The sequence below is a fragment of the Cucurbita pepo genome, chromosome 9, assembly GCF_057944985.1.
Source record: "Cucurbita pepo subsp. pepo isolate OVF chromosome 9, ASM5794498v1, whole genome shotgun sequence".
Classification (NCBI taxonomy): domain Eukaryota; kingdom Viridiplantae; phylum Streptophyta; class Magnoliopsida; order Cucurbitales; family Cucurbitaceae; genus Cucurbita; species Cucurbita pepo.
In genome coordinates this window covers 10,666,187-10,684,912 of record NC_141806.1, presented here as the reverse complement: position 1 = coordinate 10,684,912, position 18,726 = coordinate 10,666,187, and the positions used below count along the sequence as shown (strand labels likewise).

At 36.0% G+C, this 18,726-nt stretch overlaps 2 protein-coding genes across 2 annotated transcripts; one reads left to right on the top strand and one right to left on the bottom strand.

Moving 5' to 3' along the window:
* Nucleotides 1-11,337: 11,337 nt before the first annotated feature.
* Nucleotides 11,338-16,358, bottom strand: LOC111801586 (proteasome subunit alpha type-5). Its single transcript, XM_087127256.1, has 10 exons — nt 16,232-16,358; nt 16,075-16,121; nt 15,902-15,983; nt 15,626-15,706; nt 15,232-15,345; nt 15,044-15,145; nt 14,534-14,592; nt 12,861-12,963; nt 11,779-11,844; nt 11,338-11,686 (listed from the first exon to the last, which is right to left on the bottom strand). The coding sequence occupies exons 2-10, from the start codon at nt 16,086-16,088 to the stop codon at nt 11,594-11,596; spliced, it is 714 nt and encodes a 237-aa protein (XP_086983382.1). The 5' UTR covers nt 16,089-16,121; nt 16,232-16,358; the 3' UTR covers nt 11,338-11,593.
* A 605-nt stretch (nt 16,359-16,963) lies between these two features.
* On the top strand, nt 16,964-18,721 carry LOC147791298 (uncharacterized). The gene is made up of 3 exons (XM_087126619.1): nt 16,964-17,651; nt 17,930-18,054; nt 18,140-18,721. Exons 1-3 carry the CDS (start codon nt 16,964-16,966, stop codon nt 18,719-18,721), a joined length of 1,395 nt encoding a protein of 464 aa, XP_086982745.1.
* Nucleotides 18,722-18,726: the final 5 nt, after the last annotated feature.

Here is an 18,726-nt window from a genome sequence, read left to right as displayed (position 1 = left end):
GATGACATCAAAATCAACACTTTAATTTCATCTTCGAAATTAATTTCCACTGAACTCTATTGACTTACGATCATATTGAATTCATTTATATGATCAGCAACATATCCACCTTCAAACATCAAATACACCTTGTTCATATCCGACGATGTTTCATACATATTCGACAGCGCCTTCAACAGATTTGACGTTGTCTTCTCCTTGATGATGTTGAATGCCACGTTTCTGGATAGCGTCAACCAAATAAACCCTAAGGCTTGTCAATCTTTGAGCTTCCACTATTCCGTGGTCATGGTATCCGGCTTCACCCCCAATACGGGTGTTTGAAGATCTTTCTGGTACAGATAATCTTCAATGTGCATCTTCCAGAAACCGAAATCGGATCCATCGAACTTCTCAATTCCAATCTTTGAACTTTCCATCTTCACTGATTGTGGTGAATTTCGCCTAGCTCTAATACCAGTTGTTAGGATCGCACAACAACGCACACACTCGATCTAGATGAACACAAAGAATAGGATAGAGAAAATGCACGAACTCTGGCTCAAGGATTTATATTGATGACTTCAAGTATGTACAGTATGAGAATACAGAGAATACATATTTTCAATGCAATACCTAAGGGGATAAATATATGGTTCAGTTTACTATATATAGCTTTACCGGATATAGCTTTACTATGTATAACCGTTGACCAAGCTATAAATAAGTAGCAGGCTCCATAACCTAACACTTGGAGCTAAGCTTACCCATTTTTCCAAACCTCAACACCCCTCTCATGGGAACTAGTTTCAGAAGAACATGTTCGCCCACCACAAACTCGAGATCCTTTCTTCGAGTGCTTGCGTAACTCTTTTGTCTGCTTTGTACAGTAAGTATCTTTGATTTTATTTTTTTGACTGTCGTGTTGTTGACATGAACCAATTTCAGTCCCATAAGTTGTCGAGTTCCAACCTCTTCCCAAAACACTGGTGTTTGACACCTCCTCCCATACAGGGCCTCAAACAGAGCCATCTGAATCGTTACATGATAATTGTTGTTATAAGCAAACTCCATGAGAGGAAGGTTTTCTCATCCAAACAACCAACGAAAAACATCACACACGCCCTGAGCATGTCCTCTAATACTTGATTCAACCTCTTTGTCTGTCTGAGGATGGAAGGTTGTACTGAAACGAAGTTGGGTACCAGGATGATAAAGGATTAGCTACCACATTATCTTTGCTAGGATGATAAAGGATCTCAACATCATAATCTTTCACTAGCTCGAGTCACCTCCTTTATCTCGTATTCAACTCCTTATGGGTGAACAAATATTTAAGGCTCTTGTGATCTTTGTACACTTGGATTCTCTCCCCATAAAGACAATGTCGTCATGCCTTCAGTGTGAACACCACGACAGCTAACTTCAAATCATAGGTAGGATAATCTTGCTCGTAGTCCTTCAACTGTCTAGAGTTGTACGCAATTACTTTCCCATTCTTCATAAGCACACAACCCAAACACTTCATTGAGATGTCACTATACACAACAAGGTTGCCTGATTCATGGGGCACTGTAAGGACTCGTGCAGTTGCCAACCTCCTTTTTAACTCTTGAAAGCTCTCCTCACAAGTTGGAGTCCACACAAAGGGCTTCCCCTTTTTGGTCAACTGAGTCATCGCTGCCAATATTTTTTAGAAGTCTTGGACAAACTTCCTATAGCAGACAATCAAACCTAAAAAAACATCTTACCTCCATCACTGTCGTTGACTTAGGCCATCACATGATAGTTTCAATCTTAGCTTGGTTCACATTAATTCCCCCTCTTCAGACCACATGACCCAATAATGCTACTTCCAATAGTCATAACTCACACTTAGAAAACTTGGCATACAACTAGTGAGTGCTCAACACAGTCAGAACCATTCGCAAGTGATCTTCATGCTCTGGTTCAGTTCTGGAATATAACAATATATCATCGATGAACACGATCACAAAGTTACGAAGTAATCCTTGAACACCATATTCATAAGCTCCACAAAAACCGCGGGGGCATTGGTGAGGCCGAAGGACATAACTGTGAACTTGTAATGTTCCTAGCAACTTCTGAAGATTGTCTTAGGGATGTCGTCTTCTCTAATTCTCAATTAATTGTACCCCAACCTCATATCTATCTTGTTGAACACAAACACCCCTTGCAGCTGATCGAAAAAGTCATCTATTCTCGAAAGAAAAAATGAGTGCCAGTAAGGACGCTGGTCCTCGAAGGGGAGTAGATTGTGAGATTCCACATAGATTGGGGAGAAGAACGAAGCATTCTTTATAAGAGCGTGGAAACCTCTCCCTAGAAGACACGTTTTTAAAACCTTTAGGGGAAGCCTGAAAAGAAAACCCCAAATAAGACAATATCTACTAACAGTAGGCTTGGGCAGTTACAAATGTTATCAGAGCTAGACATCTATAGATGTGCCAGCAAGGAGGCTAAGCCTCGAAGGGCATAGAAACGAGGTCGTGTGCAAGCGAGGAGGCTGAACCACGAAGTGGATGGACACGCGGTGGTGTGCTAGCAAGGTTGTTGGACCCCGAAGGAGGATGGATTGAAGGTTGCACATCAATTGGAGAAGGAAAAGAGTGTCAAGGAGGACGCTAGTGTTGGGTTTTATGTCCTAAAACTCATAGTTTGTAAACAAAAACATATTCTATTTTCAATAAAGTTATTATTGATGTTTATCCAGTGAAGATTGTTATTGAATAGAGTGAATATTACGATTATTAATCTAAATCCAATAAACTAAGAACACTCTAACTATAGTATGAGTACTTGAACTATATGTAGAGACATAAGAGTGGATCAAGTTCAAGTATATAGTCAAAATGATCTATAGTACAGGGATAAGGCTGAGTACCTTATCCTAGGGACACTATAGATGCGGCCCAGTTTTGTATATGATATAAACAATGTGATCACTAAATTGTACATGCGAAGACATGTGAGTGGGGGCGTCTTATGCAATGAGTATTGCATAAGATCAGACCATGAAGAAAATCACTCTCATTTTATAATGTCGTTTACTGTTGAGACTGATTTTTTTTTCATTCGATGACCTAGGTAACTCAATCTTAATCCTAAGCTAACCATGAACACCTATTTGTTCGGAATTATCCTTAGATTTGCATGGGTGAGAGTGGCTCGAGTTCACCGACTCAATAGGCTTCCCATTTCAGGGGTAAGACTAGGTGAATGGCTGGGGACATAGGGTGTAAGATGGAATTCACTCCTACCCACTTTTAGGGATAGTAGAGAGGTAGTTCCCCTAAGTACTAACTCCAAGTCTTGAACAAGGGGCCCCACCCTCTCATTGGTCTGAGAGGGATTCAGTTTACTAGTTGAACCACAAACCAATTGTTCATTAGAGGATCAGTGAGACATGAGGAACAAAAAGTAACTTTAGGGGTAAAATGGTAAATTGACCCAGCTCTAGTTACGAACAACCTGTGAAGGATTGATTTACTAATCATGGTTATATCAGATGGACAAAAATATATCTATAGTGAGGGGAGTGCAATTACTAGGCTATAGTGGAGTGTTCTAATAGTTAACGAATGTTGCTTAACAAGGTTAATGAGTTTAGCCGGTTAATCTCGGATCGATGGAGGCCATGATCTATAGGTCTATTAGGTCCCCCTGTTAGCTCATATCGGACTAAACCATAGAACAAGGTGACGAGTGAGTTTGAAGTGTTCGAATTCAAATTAGGGAATATGCGCTAAATATATACGATACATTTAACCGCATTTTTGTTTTATTTACAAATTAAACAAAAAGAGAAAATTAGAGATATTTAGATAAGAATTGAACTGTCATTTGAATTAATGTTAAATATTAATTAAATTGTTTAATTAATCATTTAATATTACTTTAATTTAAAATTAATTATTTAAATTAATGGTTGAATTAAAATAGAGAAAGTCAAAATATTGCTTCACTTCATGGAAAAATGCATTTTTGAATTAGTAGAATATTGAGTGTCAATATATGGATTAACAAACTTGCATGTTTGCGCCAATAATCCCACACATTTGAGTGTTATTTTGAGTGTCAAAATTTGATTAATTCAAACTTGCATGCTTGCCACATAATCCCACAAATTCAAGTGAAATTTTGAGTGTCAAAATTTGGTAATCTCAAATTTGCACGAACATGCAAATATGACTCTATAAATAGGGTCTATAAATAGGGTGATCAAGGTACATGTAACTTATTCTTCAAAAAAAACTTTTAGTCACTTACGGATAACACAATCCCATTCTAAGACCAGAGAATAGTAGGGAAGACACTAGTGGTGGTTCGAAACCAGTTCGTGAGGAAAAAGGAATTTGAACTACAAAAGGTTAGTACTCAAACTCCTTGAGTTTTAATGCTTATAAACATGCTAGCTAATTTATTATAATTGATGTACGTAGATTGCTTAAAATCCAAATTGCTTCCGCATGTGTTATAACAACACCATTAGCTGGGCCCCGAAGAGAAATGAATTGTGGTTTCAAAATTAGTTGAGGAGGAGAACGAAACATTTTTCTATAAAGGTGTGGAAAACTCTCCCACCTAAATTGAGTTGGAGAACCAAACATTTTTTATATAGTTTTGTTGCTGGTTTTTGTATCCATCATTAGCAACCACATGATGCTATAGATTAGATTGGACTACTTTGAACTCTCATCTAAACATAATATATTTTAACTTCATTGCAAAAATTTCTACATATATTCCTATAAAATTTTCTATAATAACACCTTATTAGTTATTATAGGTGTAATGTATATATTTAGAAAAATAAGGTTAAAAAACTAAGAAGATTTAGATGGTACAACACCAATTTGATTCCGCTATATACATGAAACAAAACAAGTCAATTTGTATAAATAAAAAATAAAAATAAAAAGTCACCAAATTAAACTCGCAAAAAATGAAGCCTCAATACATCTTTTGTTTCATCATATTGCTTGCTTTTGAATCAAACATGATAATTAACTATCTAATTCTAAATACCAGCGCCAATTGTCTCCATGGGAAGTGGCTATTTTGAATCACATGAAGGATTCCACTTTGTTAGCTCATTGCAAGTCGAAAAACGATGATTTAGGGGAGCATGTGATCGTACCTGGAGGAAAATATTACTGGATGTTTAGTGAAAATGTTTGGCAATCTACACTATTTTGGTGTAATTTTAGTAGCAAACATGGGCAGGCTTCTGGTCAAGTGTTTTGGCCAGACAACGGAGGTTGGCTTCAAGATCGATGTGCAAGTAATACCTGCATATGGGCTGCTAGAGACGATGGCATTTCTTTACGTCTTGGTTCGCTCGATTCATATCAATTAATATACCCTTGGAAATGATTTTACTCAACCTTCATTGAGTTTATTTCAACTCACAACTGTTGATCCAAGCATAATGCTTTATGAATGAAAACTCTTATTAGTTCTTTAAACCTCAATCCAAGCATATTTATTATAAAAAAACAAAACTTAACACACTTGTATTTTGCTTTTTCTTTTTAATTAAATTACAAATTAAGTTCATGGTGTTAAATCACGAACAGATTGGCCCACGCATCCCCTCTCCCCCAGTGACATGTGTCGCACATTCAAATGCTGACTTCTTGGGCTCACATGGCATTAACGGCTCGACTCGGCTTCGACGAAAGCTCTGATGGCTCATAAATGTGTTATTTAGCTTGGGTTACACTATTTGATACCGATTCCTACATTTTTTACCCTCTTAGAGCTGAATATGACCTCAAGAAAGACAATTAAGGTTAGTATAAGTCCGTTTTCTCAATTTAAGTTAAATTGAGCTAAGAAACTAGTATTACTAACGAAACAAGATGGGCGTACTAGTAGGATAAGTTCATGAAATGAGATGATTAGGTTATGTATAGAAAACGGTATGATTATGATAGATTGATAAAACGATATGGTTAGGATACGTTCATGCAACAGTATGGCTAGGGAACGTCAATAAAATAATATGAGAAGGATACGTTCATGAAGCAATATGGTTAGAATACGTTTGAAGACGATATGACTAAGATATGTTTATGAAATGATATAAGTAGGATACGTTCATGAAGCGATATGGTTAGGATACGTTTGAAAACGATATGACTAAGATATGTTTAGGAAATGATATGATAGGATACGTTCATGAAGCGATATGGTTAGGATACGTTTGAAAACGACACGACTAAAATATGTTTACGAAATGATATGAGTGGGATACTTTCATGAAGTGATATGGTTAGGATACATTTGAAAACTATATGACTAAGATATGTTTACGAAATGATGAGTAGGATATGTAAACGAAGGGACATGGTTAGGATATGTTTGAAAACGATATGACTAAGATATGTTTATGAAATGATACGATTTTGATACATGGTACAATATATGTGATAAAATTTATATGTTTATGATATGACATGTTGTGATACGATATGTTATGGCGTGATATGTGGAAGGCATACACAAGTTATGTTATAATAGAGATTGTGATATATGATATGATATGATATGATATGATATGATATGTACATAATGAGAATTGTTATGTCTGGAAGTATGAAAACGTTGTGATGTCGCATATGTACGCAATATGAATGATATGATATGATTGACATGAAAAATGACGAACCAGCAAGGGGCCAAGAAGGTGCATGAACTGACTGGTGAGTCCATACTCACATGTATGGACTGTGTGTAGGAAAATTAAGTACACATCAAATTGCTCATTAGGATAGCCTCCATAGGAAAATAAACTGATAAGATAGATCTCATTCATGAAATTGCATGGGTTTGCATTTAAGGGAAATAGAAAATTGCATGTGTTTGCATTTAATCACAACAGTGGGTCAGTTACTCACAATTTAAAGCTATAATAATCTTTTATATATATATATAATTGTAGAAGGTTTTGGTATGAAATACAGGTTGTAGAAGATAAAAATGGCGTCAGGATATAATGGGAATTAACAGAAAAGTTGGAAAATTTATAGAAAACGCATGGGGAATGCGAGGCATATGAGGTAGGGCGAGTGACAGGTGCGACTGTGTGCAATCCAAGCATGTGGGTTAAGCACATCGAGTCTATATTGGCGCGTGAGGGCGCGTGTGACACTATTTTACTTCCCATTTCTTTCTGTTCGACTCGTTTTGACGTGTTCTATTAAGATTGGCCTATACTTATCCTGAAAATTGTGAAGTATATGTCTAATGGAAGAAATTGGGTTGAATTACCTTTTAAATATACACCATAAGGGAAAAAGAGTTAGAAAACAAGTAAGTAGCGTATCGAGCTTCTCAAACAAGTTCTTAACTTTTTTTGCAACACATGAGTATGTTAATTACATGATTAAGAGTTTATGATAGTAATATGTGCATTGATGTTATGAATATCTATTTGTACATTGTGATTGTTTGTCTGATAGGTAAGTATGCTATAAATGATTAAGAATGTTCTATGAGTTGAGCATTATAAATATACGAATGTATGCACAAGATGTGAGCATGCTATGTATGTTATTGGACAGATTAAGACTCTAGGATATGCTTATAGTTTGTTGAGCTACGGGCCGTTAATTATGAGTATTGTAGTTTATTGATTCCCGCAGAGTTCTTAACTAACGCGTTGTGAGCTAAGTTAGGAACAATGGTCATTGGTATATATGATGTTACATGCTGCTAGAGAAATTAGTCGACAGGTCGTATTTGATCGAGAGCGAGTCTTACATAAGAGTCCAAAAATCCCAATAAACATATAGAAAGCCAGTAACCTAAGCTAGAGGTAGTTGAAATACCTTATTAACGAACCGATGATCCTAATAAAAGAAACTGGGAGTCAATAGTTAATAAAACTTAAAAACAACTGAAAAAATAAGTAATAAACTTGAGAATGACATGTTAGCTATTTATCCACTAAATTAATTACTCATCAAAATTATTTTAACTTTTCTTTCAAGATATAGATGATGCAAGCCAACTGAAGACGAGACCAGTGAGCTAAAGACGATAGGGAATCAATTTCTGAGTTCATTTTATGTACATATCCTTTCGCCGTTGAAAACTTACTTTGGTTATTTTTTTAGTTATAAAAAAGTCATGATTTTACCTGTTTACTTGTTAGGAAAATGTTACTGTTTTATGACTTGTTTTTTAGAGTAAATGGTTTATGTCAATGGTAACTTCTGTGAATCAAGCGGTCGATGAGCGAGTTTTATAAAGGCATTCTTGTACGACTGATGACAACATCGCAACTCGAGACCATGACACATGCATAGAATAATTGCATTTATTTTCTTAGACTTAGATAAGTCCTTATCAGTGTTTTAAGATAAAGTTTATGGTACGAAGAAATTTAAATGAAGTATTTTCGTATTCAATGTTTATTATATATATCGAAGTTGAGCTAAACCTAACTTTGTCTTTTAACCTTCTTATTTATGGCACAATTCTCTTGTTTTTCGACCTATTTCGATCTTTGCTCTCATTCTCAAGAGCTAGCATTTTATCATTTACCTGTAGTTTTTTTTATCATATACTTTTCATGATGATAACGAGTGCTAAATTAATATCTGAATCGGTATCAATAGATAGTTAGTGCTTTTTTTACTTTAATTTCTTTTTTTTTTTTTCTTTTTTTACCGTTGTTTGACTATATTTGCAAGAAAGATAACGAGAGCTAAATTGATATCGAGATCTAATTGTAATAAGGGTTTTCTTATGTCTAGATCAACCGGTTACAAGGATACTCTATCTAATATGAAATAGGTAGCACCGTCTTCTGGGCATCTTTAGAAATGAGAGATGCTTTAAGGTTGATGAATGAAATAAGGGAATAAAGAGGGTATTTAAGAAGTAATGGAAAAAAGATTGGAAATAAGAAATTGTTGAATCTTTTGTTTGAGAGAAGATGAGGAATCGAAGAGAAAAATGATCTATGAAACGTAGATAAACGGTTTTTGTCTACATACTAATGGTAATAATTTTTTTAAGTTTTACGATATTAACGACAATTTTGAATGTTTGTGTGTATTTTTTAAATATGGTAGTGACGGTTCTGTTTTATACTAATGGAAAGATTATTTGTAAATATTTTTAAAAATTTTATAGGTATTTATAAGTTTTTAAAAAGTTTTTAAAAGTTTAAAGGTATTTTTAAAATTATTAACACATGTTTTGCACCATCTGATTTGAAGACAGTGTCCATTCTCCCATGGGAGTGGTAATTTGGAATCATATGAAGGATTCAACTCTCTTGATTTACTGCAAATCTAAAGACGACGATTTAGGTGAACATAAGATCGGCTCTCGAGAGAAGTACTCCTGGACCTTCCAAGAAAAGTTTTGGCAATCATGATTTTGGTGCAATCTTAGCAGCAAATACGAGTATGCTTCCGGTGAAGTATTTTGGTCAGAAATGGAAAATTGGTGTAGTGATCCATGTTATAATAGTATTTGTACTTGGGAAGCAGGAGACGACGCATTTCCTTACGTCTTGGTTCTAAATAATCATATCTATTAGAGTACCCTTGGAACTGATGTAACTGAGCTTCATTGGATTGATTTCAACTTGAACACAACTCTTGAATTAGACACAAGAAAACCCTTATTACTTTTTTTTTTTTTTTTTTTCAAGTAGACGCATTTTAAAATTGTGAGGCTGACGGCGATACATAATGTGTCAAAGCGGACAATATCTACTAGTGGTAGGTTTAGGCTGTCACAATCACAAATGGTATTAGAGTCAGTTACTAGGTGATGTTTCAGCGAAGACTCTAGGTCCCCAAGGGGGTTGGGGGTGAATTGTGAGATCCCACCACATTGGTTGGAAAGGGGAAGGAAGCATTCTTTATAAGAGTGGAAACCTCTCCCTAGAGATGCGTTTTAAAATCGTGAGGTGATGACGATGCGTAACGGGCTACAACGGACAATATCTACTAGTAGTGAACTTGAGTGTCACATTATGAAAGTCAATTAAGTCTCGTAACTTTGACTCTAAGTGTAATAACCCAAAATTATAAAAAATGAAAGTTGTCCCACATCGGTTATGTAGAGAAAGTGGGGAGTTGATCTCTACTATAAAATGGAGGTCCCTAACTTACTTTCATCCCACTTGAACGGTTCGATGTTAGTCAAAGAGTACACTTTCTGACAACTCTAAATCGGTATTTCGGCTTATTCGGCTTGGGTTTGATATGCTCGAATCCTTTCTTACTAGTTTCAACTATTTAGAAGGGTTTAAGATTGGTATGACTACCTTTTAACTAGTTTAAATTATTTTGGGTCTAATTTATATTATTTTATAAGAGTTTAAATTATTTTGAGTCTAGTTTATATTATTTTATGCAAAATCTGATTTAGCCCATTTATATTAGTTAGAGTTAAAGTTAAAATTATTTTATTAAGAATTAGGAGAGTCAATTCTCACGGTAGAATTCTAACTTATCATCGTGAGACATCTTGGGTAGAATTAAATTTTAGAGAGCAACGTTAAGTTATCATCAAAGGTAGTAGCTTCGACCTAGGCCCCCCAAGTAAGTGACTCTACTATGTGTGATATGCCTAGTGATGTGATGTTATGAATGTGTCGTTATATGATATGTCAAATGATATCATGGTATGAATGAAATGTTATTCTATGTCACACTAAACTATGTAATGTATGAGATGTCACGATGCACTATGATGTATTATATTAAAATGGATGAGTTCACAACATACATGTTTTCGTTTTGCACTTTAAATGACGTAAACATGCATAGAATAAAAAGCCCAAGTCTATCTAAAATTTTAGCAAATTGAGTCGAATTTTTAATACTCAATATTCTCCGAACACTATTTTACACGAGAACATCCTTAACAAGAGCTGATATTTGCTATGAAAACCATCAGAGTCAGGACGGAGTTTTTCCACAACAAGTTCTTCCATTCTTTTTATGAGTATTGTTTTTTGTTTGAACTAAGAACGGAATTTTACAAAATCAAGGATTAATTTTATCATTTATGTCTTAAAGTTTTCCCTGGGAATCTCAAATAAAAGCATAGTTTTAAAGACTTTCATAACATGCATGTGGTGTAACCCACACTATACTAACAAAAAAAAAAAAAATGTTGCAAGGCATTCAATTTTGCACAAAGAAAAAGGACAAAGTTCATGTAGTTTTCCTTTCGGTTATTCAAAATGAGAAATTTTAATTCAAAAATTCGAAAAAAAAAAAGGGTAAAAAAATGAGGGGAAATTTTAACTGCTTTAAATGAACAAGGACGAGGAAGTGTAGGGACAATAAATTTGCTTGCTGGTAACTAGAATGTCTCCTGTTGGAAGGTATTCATTCTCACGTCTTGGAACAAAATGGCGCATCAGAATCATGTTCATCTAATAAACCATCAAGAATGTCCCATAATTAATCTGTAAGCTATCAGTAAACACGATGCACCGAAAGTTCGTAAAGTAGCTGAAAACCTGAGATTCTCCCTCACCAGACAAAGAAGAGTACAACTACATGCAAGTGACAAGGAACATGACAGCAGTTCGGAGGATCTTGGAAAGAACCTCTCATAGCCTGCTAATGACTGCCTCGACCTCGGCAGGGGTGTATAGATGGTATGTCGGAGCCACCTTCGCAATATCAACGTTGTTCGGAGTCACCTGTCATCAGAGGGGCACAGATTTGATGGCGAAAGATGGTGTTAGAATTATATTGCACAAACAGGATTACAAAAGCACTATTTACTATTTACCTTCTCTTCCATAACTTGCTTGAGAATGGAAAGGGCTATGGTTTCAGCTTCTAGAAGAGTTAGGTCCTGCAATCAATGGAGGTGATATTGGTGTTTGTAGCAATTGAACAAATACCCTATAAATCCATTTTACATATGTGGCAAAAACGGAGATTTAAAGTGCTTAAACATGTGTGTAAAAGTTTTAAACGTTGTTGGAACCCATTGGTGGTTAGAGGAAAATGGTCAGATTTATCCAAAAAAAAATAATAACAATAATAATAATAAGGAATGCAAGGAATGTTCGTTTAATATTCAAAGTACGAGAGAATTAGTCATATCTCATTTTGCTTGTAAATATTATATATACATATATTTACCTATATTATATATATATCTCAAGGCTACGCGTCTGCTATGGAAAGGTTTACACACCCTTATAAAGGGTGTTTCGTTCTCCTCCCCAACCAATGTGGGATTCTCACAATCCACCCCCTTTCGGGGCCCAACGTCCTCGCTGACACTCGTTCCTTTCTCCTATCGATGATATGTCCACCCCCCTTCGGAGCCCAACATCCTTATTGGCACACCGCCTCGTATCTACCCCCTTTGAGGAACAGCCTCCTCGCTGGCACATAATCTGGTGTCTGGCACTGATACCATTTCTAACGGCTCAAGTCCACCGCTAGCAGATATTGTTTTCTTTGGGCTTTCCCTTTCCAACTTCCCCTCCTCAAGGCTTTAAAACGCGTCTGCTAGAAAAAGGTTTCCACACCCTTATAAATGGTGTTTCGTTCTCCTCCCCAACCAATGTGGGAGTGTGTCCCCAACCAATGTGGGATGTAGATAAAACGTCATCATAGCTCACCACATATTGCTTGTAAATAAAACGCCATTCTTAGTCTTAGTAACCACGTATGTTTATAAAATTTTGTCCAAGTTGAGCTACCCAAATTGTATGATTGGACAAAAAATATATGGGTTTGGGATGTTCTTCATCTGTCTAGGTTTTTGACAATAGATGAAAAACGAAAGGTCGGTCTACTACATGCTACAAGCCACCATAGCATTCAGCAATAATATCTGACATGTAGAAAACATACCTTGTTGTATTGCTCTTGCAGAGAGCTATCTGCACCTTCAGAACCTGAACCGATAGCTTTAGCATTGCATTGCCAGAAAGTGCCGGATGGATCAGTGTAGAATCTGCATACCACAGATTCTCAGGTTAAGAACTGAGGGGGAAAACATTATTTTGCCAATTCCAGAGGAAATTTTAGTGTATCTATAATGCATATTCCTGATGATGCACGAAGTTCTGGTATGAACTTTAAAATAATATACCATGCTATCACAGATATTCTACAGAAATAAAAATGAACACTACATTGAATATTGCATTTATGATGCAATAAAGTAATAAATAAATTGTTTAAAAATGCTATTAGACATTAAAGAGTATATGAATGCAGTGCCACAGAAGCACTTAAAATTAGATGTATGAGTGTCAAATGGAATCTCAGTTCATAAAGCTAGAAGATGCATTCATGAGATAGAAACCAGTAAAAAATAGAATATAGCGCTTAAGAATTGGTAAAACAACAATAATCATGCAAAGGGGATAATCATGAAAAGAAATAAATCCAGAAGCAATGCAAAGGAGAATCATTGAAGTGGGTGTTCTTATTGAAAACCTTAATTTTATTTTTATATTATTATTATAAGAAACACCGCAATGTCTTCTTTCTAGTTGTAACCACCAGAATGTCCCAAAAACATTCACCTAAACCAACTATAAACTGACACATCCCTAATTACAGTACAACCCTTTTTTAATGCTCAGAGTGTCCTAAACCAACTTGCACGCACCTATACTAATCTCACAACACGAGTTTGACTCTACTGTAAAGACATTATAACTTAAGAAGGGAACCACTATGGAATGAACTCATTCTCTCTAAGTCCTTTATTATTCAGTACAGCCTTACAACTTTGTCCCATGTAGGTGGGTGCACTAACAATGCTTCACCTACCATATAAATTATTTTTGCTCTAACTGCCATTTGGTTCTTGTTTTGAAGGAAAAATGTAAAAGCCCAAGCTCACTGCTGGCAGATATTGTCCTTTTTGGGTTTTCCCTTCTGGGCTTCCCCTCAAGGTTTGAAAACACGTCTAAAAGGGAGAGATTTCCACATCCTTATAAGGAATACTTCGTTCCCTCTACAACCGAGGTGGGATCTCACAAATGGTATGAGTCTATCTTGGCTATTTTGACTGTTATTTGAAGAGAAAAATGAGGATCTTTAGAACAAAAATGATAAAGTGAATATTATGCAGTCCCTTTGAATTTACGTTACCAAAGTGTAGTACTGAGATGTTATCTTTTTCTTGATTTTTCTCTCATTAGAATCTTATCAATTTGTAATCACCTGTGTCATTAGGGTTGGGGATGACCATTTAATTCTTCGACTTACCGTTTGTCTACACTACAAGTCCCTCATTTAAAAGATTTGAATGGAGCTAATCAAGCAGTATCGCATAAATTTCAACAGTTGCGATTTTAACTTTTTTTTCCTGGGTGCACAACAAGTAGAAGTATGAATTATCTCAATGATAAAAGTACCCAACAATGGAGGATTTTATTCTTAAATAAAATGATATAACCTCTTTTCCATGCCATGCCAATGGAATGATGCAAAAAAAGTGCAAAGTACAGAATGCAGAGAACAACTAATCACATAAATCAGTTTACTCTTTATCAGTGGTAAAAACTTACAAGCTGGGCCCCTTCTCATCATGGCCGGCAATAAGAAGAGCTACACCAAATGGTCGAGACTGTATAGAGAAAAAATGTGTAAGCAAGTGAAAATTTGAAATACTAACACCATCTATTATTTTAAACACAGAAAATAAAAGGCATCAAATTCTATAGAACAACGGAGGATGATTATGCGGAATACAGCCCTCCTACTTGTTACTAGGACTCAATATCAACTCCATTTCAAAGTAATAATAGGAAAAATATAGTAATATCTAAATATATTCATATGGACAACATCAGAATGTCAGTAATGCACAAACTCAACTTTGACATCTGTAAAGAGAGCATGAAATAATTCCCTAATCAAATATTACATATGAAGGTTATATTTTAGAGGATGCTAAGTAACCAAATAAATGGTGTTAATCCATTGCCATTATAAAGCCAGTTTACTGGAGCAAATAACTTAACAGGAAGTGGAGCATAGATAGGGTAAATGAATAGAAAAAGTAGATGGGTAATAACCATGGACTCCTCGTCGCCTTCGCCAAATCTTAGGGCTAGATCACAAAGAGCTTGTGTTGTAGACTCCACAGTCATTGCCTCACCATATGAGAACCGATGGTTCTACAGAACATGAAATTCAAAATTCAATAGTTTGTCTTTGAAAAGATATCAACAATAGATGCAAGGCAAGTCATCAACAACAGCACCTGGGTCTCAACTCGAGCATGCTCAACAAGTGTGTGAGCATCAGCAATCAATCCACTCATCGCACATCCTAAATGCTCATCAATTTCCATGATCTTTTCCACGCTACTTGGTTCCTAAATAAGAGTTTCAACAAAAATTATAAAAATAAAAAATGGTGCCTAAGCTCAATATTACAATTCAAGAACAAGAACCAAAAAGGAAAGGCTCTCAAAATACAAACAGATAATGGATCAATAACTAAGTATCAGTTAAAGCAGATAATAACGTTCTATTTCAATATCGACTGCCCGGCATTTGACTTGAGCTAAACATGAAAATATATGAAATTAACCACAAATAACAACTCCTTGGGTTATATACAAACTTAGACATTCTTAAGGAAAAGGGGCAGACCAGTAGTGGAGATGTAATACGTTTTTCAACCGCCAGCACAACGCCTTCCTTCGTTTTCAAACCAATTGCCGTCGAACCAAGCTGGAAAAAATAAGGGGGAAAGCAGTTGATTAGATAAAATAAACAAAAAAAAAAAAAAAAAAAAACGTGGAGCAAATTATGCTCGTGTCCTGTCACTCAACTTACCAATCTTCGCCTAATCTCATAAACATTTTATAAATTCAATCAAAATAACTAAGAACTGTGATAGCGAAGAGGAAGAAAAGGATAGAATACCTTAATAGCCTCAATCGCGTACTCAACCTGGAACAATCGTCCTTCAGGAGAGAAAGTATTCACACCTCTATCATATTCAGTCCTGAAAAAATCCACATAAAAGGAGAGACCGAAAAATCAAACAATAGAAACAACACAACAAGAGGAAAGAAAAAAAAAACGCACTAGATTACCTGGTCAGAAACATTTTGCGGTTCAATGGAAGAAATTCGTCTAGATTCTGCGGAAAAACAGAGAAATTAGAACATTTCAAAAGCAGGAGCAAGATAAACTCAGCACCAAAATCTAATTTTCAGCGATGAAAACTAAAGAAAATGGAGATCTACTTGCCTACAAAGGAAGAAGAAGAAGAAGAAGAAGAAGAAGAAGAAACTTCAGTCTTTTGTGTTGAGGTTTAATCAGACCCTTTCTTGCCAAGCAAGACGAGGGGGCGGGTTTTATGGGTTTCCGGTTCAGCCATTTCTGACCCGGTTCGTAAGATCATGGCTCAGCCCAAAAATTAAACGGACCATATGACGTGGGCTTGTATGGCCCAAGCCCAATATAACGTTTTAAAAAGTTTGGAGATTTTTCTTATCAAATTATCATTCATTTTTTTCCAATTAAACTTAATATATATAATATATATATCTTTTATTGACATTTATTATAAATGAAAGAGGAAAACACTCGAGGACACGAGAAACATCAATCTCGAGATTCATAGTTAGAAACTAGTCTCAATTGAGGCGAAGCAAGTAGGGAAGGTCAAAGCATTCCAACCCAGTCGTAAATCGAAGGTTTTCAACCAAATCTTGACCGAGGGTCAAATGATTTGTTGAAGGGACACTAGTAGATATATTTCTAAAGATAGAAAAAGTAGTAATTTGTTTAACAAATTTAGTTAGAGGAGGTGAAAGCAATTTCATCCACAGAAATCTCAACCAACTTCGGGAAGCAATGAAATCTCGTCCTATAAAATGACCTCCCTTTCCAATCATTCAGATCACTCCTCCTCTCAATTTCACTTCAATTTTTGTTGTCACCAACAACTGGTATCAGAGCGATCTTGCAGCAGCAAGAATGGCAGTAGAAAAACAAGTTGAGAGCTACGTTCAGCCCGCCATCCCAAGGTTCGATGGTCACTATGATCATTGGGCGATGTTGATGGAAAATTTTCTCAGATCAAAGGAGTTTTTTGATATGGTGGAGACGGGTTATGAAGAGCCAAATGAAGGCGAGGTACTCTCAGCTGGTCAACAGCAACTGTTGGCAGCATCGAAGTTGAAGGACCTAAAGGTCAATAACTATTTATTTCAGTCCATTGATAGGACTATCTTGGAAACAATGCTTCAGAAGAAGACATCCAAGGAAATTTGGGATTCTATGAGGAGGAAGTACCAAGGCTCAACGAGAGTAAAGCGTGCTCAACTTCAAGCAGTTAGAAGAGACTTTGAAATTCTCCAAATGCAAAAGGGAGAAACGGTGAATGATTATATTGGCAAGGTTATGAGTTTTGCAAGTAAAATGAGGATGCATGGTGATTCAATCACGGATGTTGCGGTCGTAGAAAAGATTTTGCGATCACTAACTCCAAAGTTCGATTACATTGTATGTTCTATCGAAGAAGCAAACAATGTCGAAGAGATGCAAATAGATGAACTCCAAAGCTCCCTGTTAGTACATGAACAGAGACTCAATCGTACAAGTGCAATAGAGGAGATGACAGCCTTAAAGATATCCACACCAGGTGAAACTTCAAGCCTTAGAGGTAGATGGTAAAGAAGAGGCAGAGGTCGTGGGAGAGGCAGTCGATAAAGAAGTGGAGATGTTGGAGGTCAGCAGATCTAGTCAGAAACGATTATGACAACAAAGGTAAGAAACACTTTGACAAGTCTAAGGTGGAATGCTACAGATGTAGACGCCTTGGACATTACAAAAATGAATGCTATACCAGGCTCCAAAAGAAGAAAAGAGATCAATCCAATTTTGTGGAGAGAAGAGAAGAAGAAACATTGTTAATGTCATTCCATGTTATGAAGGTTGCAGATCAAGGTGTATGGGTCGTAGACTCTGGATGCAGCAACCATATGACAGGTTGTAAGGAATTATTCTCAACTCTGGATGAAAATTTTCATACTACGGTTTCTCTTGGCAACAATTCAACTATCCAAGTGATGGGGAAAGGAACCGTAGATATCAAGACTAGAAATGACTTTGTAGAGTATTTCTAATGTATTTTACATTCCTGATTTGAAGGTCAACTTACTTAGTATCGGTCAGTTACAAGAAAAAGGGTATGTGATCACATTCCAAAATGATGAATGTGAGATTTATGACTCCAAAAGAGGATCGATTGCTAAGATGAAGATGACCACCAACCGTCTATATCCGTTGACGTTAAATATCGTTGCCAAAAGTTTGATGGTGAAGAAAGAAGATATCACCTGGCTTTGGCATTTTAGGTATGGTCATCTACACTTCAAAGGATTAAAGACGTTGACTTCAAAGAAGATGGTAACTGGGCTGCCAGATATTACTACTCCAACAGAAATTTGCGAGATCTGTGTAGTAGCAAAACATGAAAGAAATTCTTTTCCATCCAAAAAATCAAGAAGAGCTCAAGCAATTTTGGAGTTGATTCATTCAGACATATGTGGTCCCATCTCTCCAGCATCAAATGGTGACCAGAAATATTTCATGACCCTCATCGATGATTTTAGTCGAAAAACATGGACTTATTTCTTGCACGCCAAATCAGAAGCCTTTGATTGCTTCAAAAAAAATTTGTGCTCCTATGAAGATGGAAACTGGAAGAAGAGTCAAGGCTTTAAGAACTGACAGAG

Coding starts and splice junctions, on each gene's coding strand:
- LOC111801586 (XM_087127256.1), bottom strand. Junction 15,707..15,901: donor ACGCGATTGAGGCTATTAAG/GTATTCTATCCT, acceptor TATTTTTTCCAG/CTTGGTTCGACGGCAATTGG. Junction 11,845..12,860: donor TGCAAGAGCAATACAACAAG/GTATGTTTTCTA, acceptor CATTGATTGCAG/GACCTAACTCTTCTAGAAGC.
- LOC147791298 (XM_087126619.1), top strand. CDS start 16,964: ATGGCAGTAGAAAAACAAGTTGAGAGCTACGTTCAGCCCGCCATCCCA. Junction 17,652..17,929: donor TGAAACTTCAAGCCTTAGAG/GTAGATGGTAAA, acceptor TGAAGGTTGCAG/ATCAAGGTGTATGGGTCGTA. Junction 18,055..18,139: donor GCAACAATTCAACTATCCAA/GTGATGGGGAAA, acceptor CCTGATTTGAAG/GTCAACTTACTTAGTATCGG.